At 42.6% G+C, this 20,721-nt stretch overlaps 1 protein-coding gene and 1 long non-coding RNA gene across 4 annotated transcripts in view; one reads left to right on the top strand and one right to left on the bottom strand.

The window, feature by feature from the left end:
* LOC111856058 (integrin beta-3-like) overlaps positions 1 to 20,721 on the top strand; it is a 58,406-nt gene that overhangs the window by 30,651 nt on the left and 7,034 nt on the right. The window contains exons 1-10 of one of the 3 annotated variants that reach the window (XM_023835686.2): positions 2,764 to 2,786; positions 6,900 to 6,985; positions 8,524 to 8,719; positions 10,132 to 10,384; positions 11,366 to 11,528; positions 12,206 to 12,367; positions 12,461 to 12,556; positions 12,958 to 13,047; positions 13,737 to 13,868; positions 19,204 to 19,633. In XM_023835686.2, the coding sequence (XP_023691454.1) occupies positions 8,605 to 8,719; positions 10,132 to 10,384; positions 11,366 to 11,528; positions 12,206 to 12,367; positions 12,461 to 12,556; positions 12,958 to 13,047; positions 13,737 to 13,868; positions 19,204 to 19,633 (1,441 nt within the window). In that variant the 5' untranslated portion in view covers positions 2,764 to 2,786; positions 6,900 to 6,985; positions 8,524 to 8,604. Of the gene's footprint in view, positions 1 to 2,763; positions 2,787 to 2,823; positions 3,354 to 6,899; positions 6,986 to 8,523; positions 8,720 to 10,131; positions 10,385 to 11,365; positions 11,529 to 12,205; positions 12,368 to 12,460; positions 12,557 to 12,957; positions 13,048 to 13,736; positions 13,869 to 19,203; positions 19,634 to 20,721 lie in introns of those variants that run through there. The other 2 variants (XM_023835684.2, XM_023835685.2) reach the window with 2 other exon arrangements.
* Positions 14,634 to 18,783, bottom strand: LOC140581599 (uncharacterized). The gene is made up of 2 exons (XR_011984678.1): positions 17,458 to 18,783; positions 14,634 to 17,199 (listed from the first exon to the last, which is right to left on the bottom strand). It is a non-coding gene; the product is annotated as an uncharacterized lncRNA (long non-coding RNA).

The following is a 20,721-nucleotide window of genomic DNA, read 5'->3' on the forward strand; positions in this document are numbered from 1 at the left end:
AAACATTATTTTAAGCCTGCAAGCAATGGGAGGCAATTACAAATGATCATTCACCAGTGCATTCACTAGTAAACCATATATATATTTGCCAATAAATTCGCTGTAGATATTTGCACTTGCCACTTACGTAAAGTGCTCAAATTTATTTTGTCATTCAGTCCCTTACTTATTTAATGTAAGCCTGTTACAATAGGCTATACTGGCGCAAAGTAATTTCGATCCAGTTGCGGTATGACGCGTCACATTCTAACGATCGTATTCACAGTAATTAAGGGATTTTAATGAATGATTGCCTTTGGTGTTTCCTCTTGATTAAATTCAAAAGACTGCAGTACGAAGTGTAGGAGAGATGCATCATTGGAGTGATTTAAATTTAATGTTCAATTTACATGTGCTATAATTCAGCTTTGCATCTCTAAAGTAGATTGTGTTTTAGCAATGTGTCTGCAATGCGTGGATATTGCCAAATTAAATACTAAGCCGATATGAAAATGAGAGATTAGTATTTATTAATTTCTAATGTTTAAGGGCAGCGGTATCATTAAATAATGACACATTTTACGTATTGTAATAAGGTAGGTCGATATTGCAAAGTTTTGTTTTAAACAGAAATGTTTCTTAAAGCGTCTTAATAGACGCTTTGTGGCAAAATGGTTTATATTCGTCCTCTGCGTGTTCGTGTATAGAACATACCTATGGACATTAATATAGATTATATACCAGGATCTGATTTGTTGCCTAGCAACAATGAAGCAGTACGAATAGCAACAGACGGTTGAGAAAGTTATTTTGGTTAAAAAGGGAGGGAGGAAGGATGAAGAAGTCGTGAGAGCATTATTGCTTAACTGGATGGAATCAGCAGCCTAGCAACTCAAAGTAAGTGGAGTATAACCCCTTAGCAACGGGGAGACACTGAATAAGTTTCTTTTGACCTTTTAATATGACTCATATAGGTTTGATGTGTAGGCCTATATATATATATATATATATATATATAGACACACATACATAGGCAATCATTCATTCATAAATCTTCCATACCACTGATACAACACAGGGTTGCGGTGCTGGATGTATGTAAAAGCGAGGCTCCAGTGGAGTAGGAAGTCAACGGTTGGGGTTTTTACAAGAATTTCTTCCATCTCCCCTTAATTACTGGTCCGATCTGTTGCAACAACTCAATGCTGCATACAGACACGCAGCTCTGCCGGCGGCATCTTGGTGGTCCAACGACAGTTACCCCTAGTGCGCCTCACGCGGTACAGGCAACCTACACACGAGAAATGCAGCCAGCTATTACCGTTAAGTCGCCAGCCATTGTCAATTTCCTCATCATCTTTAATGAAAGATATTATTAAACGTCTTGGGGGGTGAAGCAATGCGCAGCCTCGTTCCATGTGTTGTGGTTACAGACCAGTGATTTCATCTCAGTATGTAAGTCCAAACTACCATTATAAGAATTCTAGAATGAATAGGCTGCTGTCGCGTTAATAGCTTGTAATCTATTGCTCTCCCCCACTCCAGTACAATGCAGGTCTGACTCGGCTAAGGTTTTATTTGTTTGAGAGAGGGGGGGGCAACCGCGAGGGGACGAAAGCAATAAAAGCAATCAGATAAAATCTGCCAATAGAGAAGCGTCAAAAGAGCTTTAACACCCCTGGAGCAATCAGGACAAAATGCCAAAAGACTGCAGGGGTATTATAGCCTATCTGTTTCCTTTCCCGTTTATCGTCGCCGCGGTTCTCACAACGCCCGGCGACTGTAACCTAGCAACTGGCGGCGACTGAGGATGGAGGTGGGCATAGGCGCCAGGATTCAATAAGAGAGCGAATAAGCAGATGGATCAGAGGGAGGCACTGACACTCCGTGCTCTGGTCATTTTCTAGAAGGTGCCAATGCTGGTGAAAATGAACATTGATCTGGACCCCAACCGCCACCCCCCCCAACCACCACCTACTCTTTTCCCCCCGCCTGTCTCGCCTTCTCTTATTGAAGAACAATCTGTTTGTGCAGAATTAAATTTTGGGCTGGATGGAGGGTAAAACTCACACTGAAGCATTCTGACTAATTTTGCTCTGTTAAGAAAGTGTCTTGGCAACCTATTGCTGGTGGAAACTACATTTGAATTGCAAGCTTGTGTTGAAAAGCATCATATATTCTTAATAGATATAAATTCTATAAGGACAAAATAAGAAGAACAATTAAGAAATAATAGCCATTTTAAATGAAATGTTTGTGTTCATTTTTGTTTTTTTTTAAATCATTTTTGCAGCTTGGGTGCCACTGTCTTTCATTATCATTTTATTAAAAGTTTATCAAAGAAATGGCAAAGGGTGACAGGCAAATGCACACATACAGTCACGGATGGAAGAGGCGCCCCTTGCGTTCATCTACATGCTTCTTACTGATTCAGAATCAGATGTCAGAAACAGATTCTTGCTATTTCTGATCCTCCTGACTTTAGTCAGTATATAAAATAAACATGACACCCAGTACTGTACAAAATTGTACATTTTTAAAAATGCATTTCCAGTGTAATGTAATGTTTAGCCGGTTTGGTGTTCTGGTGAAAGATGTCTCCTGATAAATTCAATTTGCTTTGCTTAAGATCGTTTGTGTGGCTTTATTTATGGAGTAGGCTTATATTGAAATTGCGTATAAGCGCAGCGTTGAATGACAGACATACAGAAGCAATTGTGCATTTCTGCCACGAGATGACGCTGCAGAACCACTCCTCGGAGTCAGGCAGTTAACTGAGGGATCGCTTCAATTACGGGGCTTATCGGGTGAGCAAATTCTTGTTTTTTATCTTAAAAAAAACGTAAATAAACATTGAAATAATCAGTGGTTTGAATGCCAATTTGCCAAAAGCTGGTAGGTAATTTTATCCTACCAACATTAATTACCAAGTCAAGAGAAGCATTATTCTTAATGATCTCAAAACACAAAACTGAAAGTTTTTTATTACACCGGGACCATTGTAACACGCCGTTTATTGTTTTGCGATGTTATTAACCGCATTAACGACATTCAGCAAAGTTTCAGCATTCTTGGTGAATATTAAAGCAACTAAAAGTACCGGAAACGCAACTCCAGAATGTTGTTAAGACAAGACTGCATTGCTGTCTCATCCTGGGAGCGTCACTTAAGGGCTGCTGTGCATACTTGCAAAAATCCGGAAATTTTCCAGTCGAGGAAGACAACAGTTTTCTGGAGTGTGAAAAGGAAAAACATTATTACAACCATTTTAGGTTTTTAAGTTGAAACGCAAGTGGTGCACCAGGTCGCAAATATGAGATCACTGATTCTGCAACTTTGGTCGATAGTTTTATTTGCTGGGTGCCGAGTGATGGGTAAGTATCTTTAGCTTACTACATCCTTTAGCATTTTTACTTTGCTGTTTTATGATATTATACTCATTTATGATGTTATAGTCATGTGTTGTGGTAGGATTGTGGGTGCCTTTTCATTGGTTTGTTTTTTGCTTTTTGGGCATCTATGGGGTGGGGGCGGTCTGCATAAATAAACTGCTCTTAACGACTCAAAGACAACAAGATTAACGGCAACACTACTTGAGGGGGCACGAGCAACTTAGTAACTCAGTTACTACTCAAGTACAAATCATGAACAAACATAATTACTGCATGAAATACGGGATCGGCCATGATTAGATGATGATTATGATAGGAGTGTACATCATTTGTTCTCAAGTAAAGTGGTACCAGATTAACAAATAAAAAATAAGTAAATAAAAAAGTAAAGGTCGTATTTGACGAGGGCTATGAAGAGAAATCGACCTGACACATGGGGAAATTTTTACATGCTGATATAATTCCTACTTAATATTTGCCGTACATTGTGGCCAAAAGTAATAGTGTATTAAGACAGCGGTAGGTTCTGCTGTCCATGTTTTGTTGGATTCTAACTGTCGCACTTTTTCCTGGTTATTTTACGTAGATTTCACGTGGTCACAAAAAAATATTGAGCATTTTGTTTTCATCTAAAATATATTACAGGCGACAGCAGCGCTAGCAGGGACACACTGAGAACAGGTGGCGCATGGTTTGTAGATTTAAGTCACATTTAAAATGCCAGATGTAAGTGAAGTATCAGTTCTGACCTGCACTGCACACCTTGTTAAGCGGTGCCCAGGGCTGGTCAACTCATTAAACGGGGGGAGGGCTGCCCTTGATTATCTATGTGAGCATTTGGGCATCACGTCCTCGGGGGGCACCAAGCAGGACAACCCCCCATTATCGTAATCATATCCTCCTGAGACCCAAGGAAAAAAGTGTCCTTCAATTATAGGTTGTCTTTGGAGGAAATAAGACATCATACAATTTAGATTTTTTCAACTTTATTTAATTTTTTTATTTCACAGCATGTCCCCTTTAGTGTACAACGGGAATAAATGTGTTTCTTTACATCAGTGAAATGATAGATGCAAAAATAACATGTCCATTAAAATGGACATAAATGAATGGGTGGGGTCTCAGGAGGATATATTTAATATGATTGCATCTTGTTCTTATAGTATGGCGCTCACTGAAACGCCTATTGATCGTTTTCCGTGTTAGATGCGTTTCTGAATTTCATGAGCCACCAATCAGCTCCGCTGATCTCTGTCGTGACGTCACGTGGCCGTGCTTTTCTTAAGCGTTTCTTGATTAAAATTGATGCGCTATTAACAGGAAGGAGTGTGCGCTCTCAGTGGCAAAGCTGTGGTTTAGCGATCAGTGGCCTGATCGTGAGCTTTGCACTGATGCTGCCTTTGGTGTGTGGAACAAGGCAGTATCTTTTGGGTCCACGTCATGTTTTTGATTTTCCAAAAAATTGTAATTTAACCCGTATGACCCAAAGTTGCAAGTTACAGTGGCGGACTAAGTGAAGGAAAAGGCACCAATTTTCAATATACGGCAGCCACTCAGAATCACCGCAAGGCTCCTGCACACATGTACTTTAAAAATTAAATGATATGCACATCCCTACGTGTCACGCCACTCACGAGTGACATCAACTTCCGGAATATTCCTGAAAGTTGCTGCCACTTAAACATCGTATATTTGTGACATCTTGTGAGCGACAATACATCCTCTTTTTTTGTCATAGCAAATATGGTAACCGCATATTTAGCGTGTTTTTGAAAGAGGTGACATATATATGTGAAATATAAACGATCACTGGTCATTTACACAAAAGCCAAACCGTCTCTGTAGCATATAGAACTCTTCATGTGAACGAAGTGTTTCTGCTCTCTAGCGAACCTTCTGAGCCCCTTGGCTTTGCTGCAGATGTACAACGATCCAGGTCGTGGCTTGCCTGAGTATAGGATCTAGGTATGCTTGTATCTGGTCATGATCGTGTTTGGGGGGGGGGGGGTGATTGGGCAGGCTGTGGAAGTTCCCGCACGTTTTTTTTTTTATTTTATTATTATTATTCACAAACCTTAACAAGGAAAAGACAAGGAGAAGGGTCACATTCACTGGTGTAAAAATGGGCTGTATGAGTAACATAGAAGAATCAGCATGTCTGCATGCCAGGGAAGGAGACATAGAGAATATTTTAGCCTAGAGGCATGAAGTTGGAATGGCAGTAGACAATAATAAATAGGGAAGTAGCTTGGATCACTAGCTGGCACTGCGACAGCTAGAGATGACTGTCATAGTCCAGTTAACACCCCTAACCCTAACCCTACCCCCCCCCCCCTCCGCACACAAACACACACTTTGGTCACATGTGGCAAAAATTTTGCGTTAACATCAGCAGGAAGAGACGTCTAGAGTTGTTTAAGTCGAAAAGAGCAGGAGTGGGTTGTGTGTGTGTGTGTGTGTGTGTGTGTGTGTATGTGTGTGTCTCTGTGTGCGTGTGTGTGAGCGGGCGGCGCTGTCAGAACATTGCATGGCTCGCGTTCTTTGCTGGCTTGTCAGTGCTGGCTGGGACGGGCTGGAGATAAATCAGACAGTGGCGAGGTCGGAGGCGTTCCAGGAGCTGAGCCTGATTATGCTGAATTCTCCAGCCTGTCTTGACGTGACTTGCAACTTTGTGAGCCATATGGACCCCCCCTCAGCTCAACACAATCTTGCAATATTTATAAAAAGGCAGACACTCATTCAGAATTGTACAGGTTAGCCGCTATGGCATGAAGGAGCAAATGCAATCCAGTGCACTGTACCCAAAATACGGTGGCATAATGGATGCAGAGATGCACAAATTGATACATTAATTTCGACATCGCTTGTCATGTACGTTACTGTCACATAGTAAGGACCACAATAGTCAGCTGGGTTAAGATAATAAGTTACGCTGAAACATTTTTACGGTCATAGAAAACAAAACTTAGCAAGTCCTGCAGTTTTAATGATCTTTCCTTTACTTGATTTTCTTGTATAGTTAAAAAATAAATAGTGTATAGTTTATCGACGGTGCTTTTGCATGAACTCCGCACGCGCTCTCTGAGCCGATCATAATTTTCGTCCTTGCTCTTGGCACGTTTGTGAGAAATGTAACAAAGATGAAGAGGAAAGCTAACAAGAACTGGTCACCGAAGGGCATTCGCCTTCTGTTGTATAAACATTCTAATAGCTGTAGTTCATTGCAGGTAAATTTAAACTTTTTTTTTTGTTTTATAAATATGGCAGCATTAGTCGAAAAGATTTAAAATATCTCGATGTGAATATTTTCCGAAATCGTGCAGCCACTTGTGCATAAATATAAATAAATATGCATAAAAATATGCATAAATATGTTCATAAAGATATCTGGCCACATTTAAGTAAGGAGGATCATCATACTGTTAGTGCTGGTTCAGGAAATGTTGCATACGCATATTTATAGGGTCATTAAGATGTTAACGTCCGCTCGAATTACTACGCTCTGCCTGAATCCTGCGCTTCTCACAGCCTCCAACATCTGCACCTCGAGAGGCGGCAGCACGTGCAAACAGTGCCTGGCCACGCACCCCAGCTGCGCGTGGTGCTTCCAGGAGGTAAGATCCCAGCCCACTGCTCTGTCGGCATTGGTAGTAAGTCTGGTCACTCATGCCACTTTGGTTTTGATGGAGGGGGGGGGTCTCTTCAGTCCACCCTGCCTTTAGAGCAGAGATATCCTTTTCTCCCCCCACTTAACTCCTGTCAATCAGCCACGCGTCATGGTCGCCGGGTCAAACCAGAAGACACATTTTAATCATTTGGCTCTTTTAGTGGAGTTCTTAACCCTAAACCACCCTTCCTGGACAGGATGGTTCAGCTTCCTGGTTCAGCCCTGCTTTCAGTACCTTTAGGCAGGACTCCTCCATTCCATTGCTTGCCTTTCTCAATGCTTGACTGCACACCTTTCATTTATTTCAGCTCTGTAAGTAAAAGGTATTATTTTGCTACTTGCCATTCTATTATACAATATATATTAGTCTATTTTAGCAAATATCTAGGAAAAATCCTCAGTTCAAGCACTGAATTTCCAAAACCAAACACAATCCTTGGAAATGTTTAGCAAGATTAAAAGAGGCGAGTTTTTCAACAAACAAGAGCAGATTTTATCAGATATCGATGGCTAATCAAAGCAAGCCATCAGCATCGCGATATTGTCAAAATATTACTGCTCTTGTCTTCATTTGAATCAGGTGAATTTCCATTTTAATGAGATGCGTATTACGGAATACAGGCATCTGCCTGGATGGTGTTTTTCCAGCCTATCTGGTCAAACATATTACGCCTTTTCTGGTCTTCATGCGTAACAGTTAAGGTTCCTCCTTCACTGTTTCTGTTCTTCTTCTGTTGAACCTGAAACTGTTGTGTCCCACACTATATATATATATATTTACACTCTCCACAGACCTTGTCTAGCACAGACTATAATTAAAACAAACTCGATCCTAGAGGTTTGGTGATCGATCCTGGTTAGCGTGGGCTGCAGCATGTTAGAGGTTTTCAGCTCTGTTAAATACAACCTCAGCACAGAGAGAAAGACAGAAAGAGAAAGATAGATATTTCTTTAGAACAGTGTTTCCCAGTCCGGTCCTCGGGGTTCACGTTTTTGCTCCTGCAGGGGAGCTGGGAGGGAGCAAAAATGTGGTCTGACTCTGCGCCCCCCGAGGACCAGATTGAGAAACACGGCTGTAGAGGAAAATGATAATTCAGCATTTTTCTGGCATTTTCACTCTTCAGTCAAATTGAGTTGTCCTGGTTATCAAGGGTGTATCTAAGGGGTGGCGCCACCTTTAACCAAAAAATAAAAACAAAATACGAAGGCACTTAATTCTGTAAACCTGAGGGGGGACCCTGCCCCCCCTCCCCCCAAGTTCTAACCTGCTAACGAGAAGGAATCATTGTCCTTCCCAGACTACCTTCTGAAAGCAATTTTTTTTGTTAAAATATAATTTCTAATTTACATTTTTTCCTTTATAAACATGATTCTAAATTCCATTTTCCCTCCTGGGGGAGTGTCTGCTAAACCCCCCATATTTAAAATGCCGTTGTTATTTAAAGCGACCGCTCAGACCCTTGTGCCCCACGTGTCTTCGGTCAGGATTTCGGGCGCCAGCCGAGCAGCATTCCCCGCTGCGACCTGAGGGAGAAGCTTCTGGCGGCAGGATGCGCCAAGGGCAATATGGAGTTCCCCGTCAGTGACCTGGTGTACGAGGAGAACAAGCCCCTCAGTAGCAGGATCACCACCAACGTCATCCAGATGCAGCCTCAGAAGATCCGAGTCACACTCAGACCAGGTACCTGACCCACGGATTCTCACAAACTCATCACCGCATCACTTTCCTCAAATTATACAAATTCATTGTCTACTGTCAAATTTGCCCTGGGGTACTTAGTTTTATTAAATTACCATTTATTTTTGTAATGAACAAAAGTATTTCAGTATTTGCAATACAATTGGAAGATTTCAAAACATTTTCTATACAGTAATGTGCAAAAGTTTATCTGGGTAAGTAAGCGTACATTTGCCCTGAACAAAAATCACAATTTAACATTAGAACATTTTAGAACAAATTATGAGTAATTCAATAAAAAGTAACAAGAATTTCTTCTATTCTATGATATTTTGTTTGATGGCTAGATGAACACCGCTTCAGTTCCCAAATCTCTCCTCGGGGACGCCTCAGCCGTTCTATATATTTGGTACATTTGACAAGCAGTTTGCTTTGTTGCTTAATTGATTGATTGATTGAACGAGTTTAAAAGGTCAGTGAGGTTTGGATTAGCCATACAAGGCACGCTAGTGGTCCAGTCAGACAGTACATGGGTGTATTGGACGGTTTGGGCAAACATTGGGTTGATTTCAGGAGAGGTTTTCATTTAGTTACTCTAACACACTTTTACAGACTTGATATCATAGTTTTACACCAACATTAAGATCATTTAAACTTCATTTTCATTGACTTTTGCACAGTACTGTAGTTTTGTATTACCTATACCTAAAAAGTTAAGGTGATGTCAATTGCTCTACTCGGAAAAACAAACACTGCACTTCATTGAAATGTTTTTCTTTTTTTCCGAAAAAAATAAAGCTCAAGTTGCTGAGAATGAGACATGGATGTTTTAACTCACAAACTTACAGTCAAGATTGAAGATGCATTATAAGCCCTGTGCTTTGGAATTCAGCCACACTTGGAACAAAGAGCAACAAACAGTTCACAAATAATAAGTAATAAATAGAGAATAGATCTTAGTTACTGCTGTAATACTCTGTCAGATGTATGCTTACAAACAAAGCCAACCTCGCACAGGAACACTGTATTCACGACTGCATTCACCTGGTCACTAGTGAATCTTACACCTGCCAATCAAAGTGCAGCCCTAACGACAGATCCATGTCCTCTCTCCAGTGACCTTATTGGCTGATGACTGCGTGAACACGTGGGAGGAAGGCTTGAAGTGCACGATGGGCCCCGTTAAAACACTGTCATATTGGGCCAATTCAATTATGCTCCGGTCATGTTCCTCAGGGGTCCCTGGAATCACCGTAACTCACCCCCCCCCCTCATGTTGCCCCTGTATGTAGGCAAGGAAGTGATGTAATAATAATATTGAGGTACATGCGCTCAGCTGCAAAGGCAATAGGGGTGATAATCAGTGTAAAATGGCTGTACTGTAAGCCATGGTTCTGCATGCCCCCCCCTCGCAGATGACTCCAAGCGCTTCACGGTGACGGTGCGTCAGGTGGAGGACTATCCAGTGGACCTCTACTATCTGATGGACCTCTCTTACTCCATGATCGATGACCTGAGCTCCCTGTATGTCCTCGGAGACGAACTGGCCCGGTCCATGGGGCAGATCACCAGCAACCTGCAGATGGGTTTCGGGGCCTTCGTGGACAAGCCCATGTCCCCCTATATGTACCTGACCCCCCCGCAAGCTCTGAAGAACCCCTGCTACAGGTTAGCATCTGAGGGCCTTGCAGGAGGACCTTCCTGCTGGCTTCTGCTCTCCGTCTTCAGTCCTGGGACATTTGCTTAATTCTGTAAAAAATGTTGCGACTTCATTGGTTTCATAACAAAAGTTCATTGACAAACGACGTTTAGCGTATTTGCACATATCTTCCGCACAGACATTTTCTTTTTATTGTCATAATTTTTTTGATGGATTCTTGCCATTTTGCTGTTAATTGCAGTTGTAGTCATTGGCTCCCAAAGGGATAACAAACACAAATATTTGGTGTTTTAAATTATTGCAAAGGTGTTACTCGTTAAAAACATCCCAAAGATGCTTGTCAGTGAACTTTTTAACTCAGAAGAGCTTTTTTAGAACTATAATTTGGCTTTCAGTTTATTGCTGCTTCAAATGAATATTTTACTCAAAACAGCTGGTTGTTTCTAGTATGATATATATTGGTTTTTAAACGTTCTATGAGCACTGTAGTTGGTCACATGTTGTCTAGAGCAGTGTTTCCTAGTTCGGTCCTCGGGGACCAACACACCGTCCACGTTTTTGCTGGGAGCTCGGAGGGAGCAAAAATGTGGACTGGCTGTGTTTCCCCATGGACCGGATTAGGAATCACTGGTCTAGAGATATAAATGGTATCCTACAAGCAGGCTCTCACCTTGTGCTGCAGCTGATTCCTGATCCCCTGACGTATCTTATTTCCGCCTATGTGTCGATGCTATATCTTGTTGTAGTGATCTTATGAGCTTAACTGCGTGCCTTGGGATACAGGGCCTAGAGTGTCTGCCTTCTGTGTAGGCGAGTTCAGGCCTCATTCTGGCCAATGTGCCACATTATGACACCTTAAGTCTGACATCCCTTGTTAAAGCCTTACATTTAGGGACAGGATGCATCTTCTTGCTCTGAGGGATGGAACAGCTGAGGTTTTGCCATGAATTGGCTTGGCTAACCCATCTACCTGTTCTTCCATATTGTAGTATGGGCAGAACCTGTCTACCCCAGTTTGGGTACAAGCATGTCCTCCCCTTAACGGACCAAGTGCAGCGCTTTGCGGAGGAGGTGAAAAAGCAGGACGTGTCTAGGAACAGGGACGCCCCCGAGGGAGGCTTTGACGCCATCATCCAGGCTACGGTGTGCAAGGTAACTTGCAGTATCCTGGCAACACACGCGAAATGCATTGACATCTGTGAAGTTCAATCAGTTGTCAAGAAACAATCCTGTTCCTGTGGGGGATTTCCCACTCTTTGCATGACAAAGTAGAAAACTAAACTAAATTGGTAAAGTCCAACCAGCAGTTGGGGAAATTTGTAGTGATGCCCAAATGAAGATTCATGAACCACTTGCTGTATTTTCTGACCCCACTAGATGGTGCTCTCTGTTCAAAAATGAGCTGAAAGCATGCTCCGACGCAAGCCAAGAGCGCCATCTAGTGGGGTCAAATAATATAGCAAGTGGTTCATGAAGCTTCATTTGGCCACCACTAAGAATTTGCATGTCTAAATTGCCAATAGCATGGGTGTGCCATATGGAGGACTGCCATTCCATTCAAGGTGTCACCTTAACTTGTGTCCTATGATTCCTGGGTGGGATCTATCCTCATCGTGACTTTGTATTAGATAAGCAGGTACAGTAAATTGAAGGATGAATGGGTGTTATGTATGGACTAACTGCTGTAGTATTATGTTCCATTTGCCATAATGCTCATGTACTAATTTAATGAATTCCATTGTTTTTATTTTAGGGAGTGTCATTGTACAGTATCACTTTGATTTGAAACACAACCATTAATCTTGTATTATATTATGGTGCTGTTGTAGGACCAGATTGGCTGGAGACCAGAGGCTTCTCACCTGCTGGTGTTCACCACAGATGACAAGACACACTCGGCCATGGATGGGCGCTTAGCAGGCTTGGTGCAGCCCAACGACGGCAAGTGCCACTTGGGTCTGAACAACGAGTACAACATGTCCACCATATTGGTGAGGGGCCTCCGAGGGTTTTGCAAAGGGCAAATGATCAAATGTCTCACTTGACATATGCAAGCTGTAGACACTTAACATATCGTTGACTAGGACTACCCCTCGGTGGCCATGTTGGTGGAGAAGCTGTCCGAAAACAACATCAACCTGATCTTAGCTGTGACCAAAAGGGTTGTAGACCATTACCAGGTGAGCTTGCTGTCTTCCCATGAGCCTCTTATCTTTTCTCGCTTGATTGAGCTGCTGGGGCTGAACGAGAACTTCTGGTTGAAAATCAAATAATCAAAACTAACAGCAGAGTCATACCATCGGGGCTGTCTTAACGTGCCTTGACTACCGACAAGGAGACCCGTGCCTTAACTTGCGCAGAAGCTTTTGGTGTCTCCTAATTTGGGAAAAGCAGAAAGTGTACCACTTGAGTAGTTACTATTAGGTAGCTGATTTGGTCAGCAAATTTAACTTAATTTTCTGCCGTGTGCCTTGAAGTGAGTCCTCCTGCTAGAACCTTCTTGTGCGTCCCTGTTTAAGAAGACCAGCAACCAGTACCGTTTATTTGATCACTTAACAATTGCACTGCATGGTCTCCTCAGAACTACAGTAACCTCATTCCTGGGAGCGTGGTGGGAAGACTGTCAGATGACTCTAGCAACATCATCGACCTTGTCAAGAATGCCTACATGGTGAGGGCCCACTGCTCTCGATGTTCCCTATGACACATAGTGCCTTAACTCCAACTGATTCTTATTTTCACCCATCCTGTGCCAGCAACCTTTGAGTCTGGTTCCTCCCAAGGTTTCTTCCTTCTACGGAGGTTTCCTCGCCCCTGTCGCCGCTGGCTTGCTCACTGGGGGCTTTGGGCAGAGATAATGTAAAGCGCCTTGAGACAATGTATTGTTGTGGCAATGCACTATATGAATTGAATTGAATTGAATCAAGCTTTTACTTTTTTTCTGGTTCCACGTATGGTTGGGCAGGAGTACCAGTAGTAGGAGTACCAACCTTTTAATGACCATGGACTAGCATAAGTTTGGAAATAGCCATTTCATTTTTTTTTCAGATGCAATCAGAGCATATCAGAGATTGTAAAAAAGTACTAGCTTAAAGATTATATCATTTATTTTTGGAAATTAGTTAACCCCTCCCCAATCCCTCAATGTTCCATGGCATACTGTGGACCGGGGGCTGGGAATCCCTACAGCAGAGTATGTCGAATCTTACTTTGATGCACTGTAAACCTACGACCGCTTCATCTTCTTTGGTTGTTTCGTGTAACATCTAAATTGGCGCTCATGAGTGGATGCTGCCCCATTACTGCCTCCTGTCTGCGGCTTGTGGCACTGCACCCTTAACGGCTTGCCTCCCGCCACAGAGAATCCGCTCCAAGGTGGAGCTGGAGTTGCAGGGACTTCCAGAGGAGCTGGCCATCTCCTTCAACGCCAGCTGCACCAATGGGCAGTTTCCCGGGCTCAAGTCCTGTGCCGGCCTCACCGTCGGAGACACCGTCAGTACCGCCGCCTCCTAGACCCCTCAGTCCTCCAGTAATCCACACGAATAGGGCCACCACCAGCAAAACAAGAAAACACTTTTAAAGGCAAAAGATGACAAACTGGCCATCCATGTCCATAAAGAGGCTGCAAACAGGGAGGGAGAATGAACACTGATGATTTAACTGCACCTTAACAGACCTTAACCGTTTTAATACACATTAATAACAAACATGATTTTAATGTTTATTATTATGATATAATGTTTGTCATTAATGTATATTAGTGATGTTAATGTATATTAGGGATATAGGGATGTGCAAATTGACAATAGTACAGTGAATAATGCTAATAAAGTACATTCTGTAACCATTTACCTTAAAGGCACCATTGTAATGCCTTTATAATGCATTCATAGAACATTCATGAACATACCTTAACAGCTTTAGTATGCATTAATACCCATTAATAACAACCATGATTTTAATGTTTGCTATTATATAATGTTTGTTACATGTTACAACAATTACATGCTGTTTATGAATGCTCTCTGAATGCATTATAAAGGCACTGTGAAGGTGCCATTAATAAATGGTTACCGAATGTACTTTGTTAGCATTATTCATTCTACTATAGTCAATTTGCACATCCCTATCCCCAGGGGCGTAGCACCAAATTCTGGGCCCTATGCACAAGCAGTGGCCATGGGCCCCCCCCCCGAACCCCCCCCCCCCCCCAACACTATAGACCTGCATGAAAATTGAAACACTTTTTCATTTGGCTGAAGAGAACAGCTTTTTATTAAGGAGTATATTACAATAAAGAAAAATGCCATTTCAGCGTTCCACATTAACAAAATGCTTAATTTACTCTGAAAGATAAAAAAAACCTCACTTGTCAATTTCCGTTAATAAAGGACAAAAAAACTTTCACAAAGTGCTAAACACTGAAATTTATAGCCCAGTTAGTGCCCACTGACGGGTCTTCTTGGTGGCAAAATCCTTGATGAGGTCCTTAAAGTCCAGTTTACTTGCCAACTGACTTTCAATGGAGAGAAGGGCAAGGCTGTTCAATCTATCCTGACTCATTGTTGATCTCAGGTAGTTTTTAACCAGTTTCATCTTACTGAAAGCACGCTCACCACCAGCAACCGTTACAGGTAAGGTACAGAAAATCCTCAGTGCAATGCATGTTTCTCCAAAAATGCTCTGTAGCTGTAGCTTATATATGGCATTAAGGAGCTGAAGAGGGGACAGGTTATGGGCAAATGTGGCATTCTACACTGTCTTTAGGAGCAGCATCTCATTCTCAAATTCAACTGTGAGATCTTTTGGGTATGTTCTAGTCAGAGCCCGACATGTTGCCTTTATCTGTTCTTCTGACATATTCCCCAACCTCAGAAGAGGTGCAAAAGATTCACATAAGGTGGCTGTAGTCTGGAACCTTGCACTTAGATCGCTGATGATGCTATCAATGGCAACAAAAAACACATTGTTTCTGAATGCCTGCTCTGCACTACACTCAGTCTCATCCTCACTCCTCCTCTCATCAGACATTAATTTCCTTTTCCGTTTCCGCCTCTCCTCACTTCTAAATTGAGAAGGGATCTCCATGGCTTGGGCTACTAAGGAGGCTTCAGTGAGAAGGGAGTCCCATTTATTACGAATAGCCTGTATTTCCTCCTGTACTGTAGATCCTTGATATTTGCAGCCTGACTATCCAAAGAAATATCCCCTGTCTGAAGGATTAGATTTCGATTTTCAATACACTGTAGCACCTTTACCCACACAGTTAGGAGAACTATTGCATCAAAGGTCTTGAAATAATTGTTTAGGCCATTTGCCTCAGACTTGGCTTCACTTGTAAGGTTGCATGTGTCTAATACACCTTCTAGTGCCACCAGAACAGAGGGTAAATGAGAGGCCACAACTCGCACAGCGGCAATCCGTGCACTCCATCGAGTGTCAGACAGGCGATGAAGAGAGCATCCAGTCTCTTTCTTCAAGATTGCCCATCGCTCTGGACTAGCGCTGAAGAAATTATAGAGGCGATTAACATTACCAAAAAATGTTGCAACCTCCTGACATGATTCAGCTGCGTGTACACCCACCAAATTTAGGGTATGAGATGCACAGGGGGAGTATATTGCAAACGGATTTGCTTTTAGAATCTGAGCTTGCACGCCTTTCAGTTTCCCTGACATATTGGCTCCATTGTCATAACCTTGTCCTCTGCAGTCTTCTAATGGTATGCCACTGTCTTGCAGCACAGCTTGAATCATTTCAGAAATGTCCTTGCCTGTCTTTTTGTAAAAGTCTTTAAATTGACAGAATCTCTCAGTTATCTTCCAAACACTGCTTTCAACATCTTGATGCACATATCTTAATAACAGTACATTCTGTTCAGTGTGAGAGATATCTGGTGTTGAGTCACATATCACAGAGTAATAGATTGCAGTTTCTCTTTCTGCCAGGATGGTGTTCAGCACTCTTTTGCCACATATATCAATAAACTCATTCTGTGTCTCAGGACTCAGATAGTGTGTCAACCTTGAACCTTCTTTCTTTTCCTTTAATTTCTCCAAGTGCTCTTCTAAAACGGAATCATAATGTGCCAGCAACTCTAAAGTGCCGAGAAAGTTTCCATTGTGTACATCACCTAGATTTGAAGTTTTGCCTCTAAATGGAAGATTTCTTGATGCTAAATGAAGGGTCACATCCAAAAGCCTCTCAAGAATCATTCTATTCTTTTCTATTTCTGTCTGTATTTGTTTCTGAATGTGACCATCAACTCCTGTTCCAGACAATAATGAATGCTGAAGGCTTTTCCATTTCAAATAACATTCCTTATGAGACATGTTTGTTTCGTGTTCTGGTAATTTTCGGTACATTCTTTGCCATTTCATGTGTGATATTTTCATACCATCGTTACTGTTGAGAGCACTTCTAGATGGCTTTTTAAGCTCGTGAGAAAACAGAAGGCATGGGATGCAAAACAGAGCCTCTGCACTTTCACTATATATTAGCCAATCTCTTTTGATTTTCTCACGGCCATTGGCTGACTTTGCAAATTGAAGGTAGTTAGGAAATGGTTTCCCTTCCTTGTCTTTTGCTATGATTTTATTAGTTTTTTCTTTGCTTGCCAATCTGCGTACTATTGTGTCTCTCTCTTCATTAGTCAACTTCTCTGGCCATAGTACTGGATCCTCAGGCAATGGCTCCTTTGCGCTGCCCTGACTACTTTCTGACCTCTCTTCATCCCTTTCACTTTCTTCCGAACCTTCTCTGCTTTCACTTCCTTCACTTCCATCATCCTCTATCACATCTCTATCTAGCTGGACAGACCCCTCTACAAGCGTATGAAGCAAAGATATATCATTCCAATGTAGCCTAATGGATGTAATTGAACTTGCTTAACATTTAAATATTTTGTATAACACGTAATAAAAACTAAGTGCCATTTTTCTTATGGATGTGTCTATTAGTTAGTCTAACCAAACAGCTAGACTACAGTAAAAGGCAGAGCATGACTTAGTGTTGCTAAACACATTACAGTATAAACAGCTAAAATGATGTGCTTTCATTTTAAACTACAGTATAGGCTTACCTTGTCTTAAGTCCACAGTATCAGATGATGAGGGGTCTGTTGCTGCATCACCCTCTGTGACAGTTTCTGAAACTGAGTGCCATGCATTTCACAAGTTACAGGTAGCTTTGCTACTAATATGACAGCCTATCCTCATGAACCTATATGACATTGAGCCTACAAAGTTAGACTATTATTGTCACGCCCCGCTCCGTTCGATCCTCCTGTGTGCCACGCCCACCTCGTTACCTCGTGTTTCTTACCTGATTGTTCTCGCCTGTGCCTTGTTAGTCTGCCCTGTCTTTTGTATATAGTCCTGGTCAGAGTCAGTCTTCCCCAGATGAGTCATTGTATTGTCAAGTCTTGTTCCTGTCTGCCTCTGTCGACCTCCATTAAACCCCGTTTCCCCGTATGCCTGAGTGGACTCGCCTGTTTGCTCGTTCGCTCACCCTCGAAACGTGACAATTATAGTCCAATAACAAATATTAATTTAGTTTTCGAATTAGTATACTATTGAAATGGTGTAGGCTGTGCAAACAAGGCATCATGTAATTTCTAATTTTGTGTTATGCTGTTGTGTTATTAGCACTGATAATCGCAGTGGTATTTAAAATGCCCCTATTATGTCATTTTAAAGGTTGCTAATATTGTTTTATGAGAACGTGGGCGGACATTATGCAAATATGTTACTCCGTGTGTGACGTGGCCGTAACAGAAAAAGATTCGAATTGCTGACGACTCGTTTAGGCGAATGTGAGTCGACTCTTTTCTGTTTGATAGACAAAAACTTCATTTATCGTTTACTGTCGGCAACTTAGGTAATTTATGTTCACATACAGCTACATGACAAGGCATAGTGATATGGCATGAAAAGGCATAATAGGGGCACTTTAAGTAACCACAGCAGGAGTTCATTTGTAGACTATTTGCTCTAGCATTTTGGGCTCACCTTTCTTGGGAAAGAAGTTGGTAAGCAGTTGCTTTCCCTCATTTCTTTTTTTCTCCCTTTCTTGCCTCTCTTTTCTCTTCTGAAAACCAGATTTACCTTTCTTTGACATCATTTTCCATGCACTGCCGTCTGCCGCTTCAGCAGAATGAACGCTACTTCAAATGTGCCTAGTCAAAAAGCCCGGTGAAGGTGGACTAAACCATTTTGTGCAAGGAGAGGGTGCCTGTCCTCAGACACTATAGCCTATGTACTTGGACACCATTTAATACATCAATCAACTGATGCATTTACCCATTTAATATTAACATTTACATTAGTTAACAACATTTATTGTGATCTTAAAATTATATTTAAAGGAAAATAAAATTTCACTCCTCAGGGGCCCTCCCCCCACTTGGGGCCCTGGTAATTTAGTCCCATTTTTCACCCAACTACGACGCCCCTGCCTATCCCTATACCACAAAACGTATTATTTATCATGTTTACTTAACCTTATATTGTGCTTATTGTCTTTGTACTTGTACACTCATCCCCGTCCCTGCAACTGTGGCACAAGAACTTCACTGTGTCCCATGAACATGTGACAGTGAAACATGAACTGGAAACTTGAGCAGTGGCTGCATGAGGTCACTCTGTCTGACCATACAGATATATGTGTCACCAGTCCGGGCATCACATGGTGAAGAAACTCTCAAGCACTGACATGGGACACTGATCATACACACTGGTGCATTCAGGGAGGGGCACCCACTAATCTGCTTGCCCGTGTCTCTCGTGTCTGTTCTCCCCGGCCCCCTTACGCCCCCCCACCCCCGTAGGTGTCGTTCAGCGTCGAGCTGCAGGCGCGGGGCTGCCCCGCTGAGAAGACCAAGACCTTCACGCTGAAGCCGATCGGGTTCAGGGACGCGCTGCAGGTCGCGGTGAACTTCGAGTGCGACTGCGGCTGCCAGAAACTGGCGCAGCCCGACAGCCCCGTGTGCAGCCAGGGCAACGGGACGTACGAGTGCGGCGTGTGCCAGTGCCTCCCGGGCCGGCTAGGCCCGCACTGCGAGTGCGCCCAGGACCAGTACAAGGCCACCAGCCAGGACGACTGCAGTGCCAAGCCTGGCGAGCCAGTGTGCAGTGGCCGCGGGGACTGCATGTGCGGCCAGTGCTCCTGCTACAGCCGCGGCTATGGAAACATCTACGGCCAGTACTGCCAGTGTGATGACGTCAGCTGCCCGCTGTACAAGGGCAAGCTGTGCTCGGGTGAGTGCTGGGGGGCAGGGGGGTGAGCGAGTCGGGGCCATGTTACAGTACAACAGGGGCCAGAGATGCGTTTGTCACCGACAGCTTTTATTTAACCTTCTCAAATTAAAAACCGTAGTTTTTAGTGTTCGTGTTTAATGTCGCCGTTTTCTTTCCTGGGGTGTGAATCGCCACTGATTCCCATGAATCATCTGGCATCACACTGATGATGATTTTACTTTTAACAGCAAGGTACATATAATATTCATTTGGACCTCCTTCTTAGATCCCTTGGGGGGGTGGGGGGGGCAGGGGTTTTGAATATTGATTAAAATTTTTATTTGAGAGGAAGAACAAATTGGAAACGCCATACCCCCGCACATCTAAAGGCCCTTACTCTCCTAATTAGAGTAACATGTATAGTACATTTACAGTTTGCATCTACCTGACACTTTTCAGCAAAGCAACTTATGAGCCAGAACATGTCATTTAAAGAGGACATAAGTGATTTGCTGGGTCTCAGGAAGATACACTGATTGTCTGCAGATTAAAAAAATCATTAAAAATTACTTTTAGGCTGGAATTTTTCCATTAAGTATGAAAGTATACTTAGGCCTGTATGTTAAAGGGGTATCATGGCAGCGGCGGGAAAAGAAGGTGACGATCCGCTTTGCGGCGTCAAGACAACAGAGGGGTTTATTGAGAAAACTAAATACAATGGGCAACCTATAAAACAAAATAAGCACATGAGGTCAGAAGCAAATGTGGGCAAACATAACTACAAAAATATCAACAAAAAAAAAAGGTGGTAATAACGATAGGAGCGGCGCAACATGAACGCAACATTCACAATGTCTGTTATATCGATCAAGAAACAAGCAAAACAGAATATAACTAAAGCAGGGGCAGAGAATCATAAACAAGACAGATTAAACACAGGGAGAAACAGGGAAGCAAAGGGTTAACAAACACCAAGGAGCAAACAAAATAGGTGAAGCTGGCCTCCAAACCACAAGTGCGGTATGCTTAGCCCAGTGAGCTATGCGGTGGTCCAAGGAGCAGTTAGAGACACACAAGGTTCTAGTACAAACACCGGAGGGAACAGGATG

Source organism: Paramormyrops kingsleyae, chromosome 22 (assembly GCF_048594095.1).
Source record: "Paramormyrops kingsleyae isolate MSU_618 chromosome 22, PKINGS_0.4, whole genome shotgun sequence".
Taxonomy (NCBI): domain Eukaryota; kingdom Metazoa; phylum Chordata; class Actinopteri; order Osteoglossiformes; family Mormyridae; genus Paramormyrops; species Paramormyrops kingsleyae.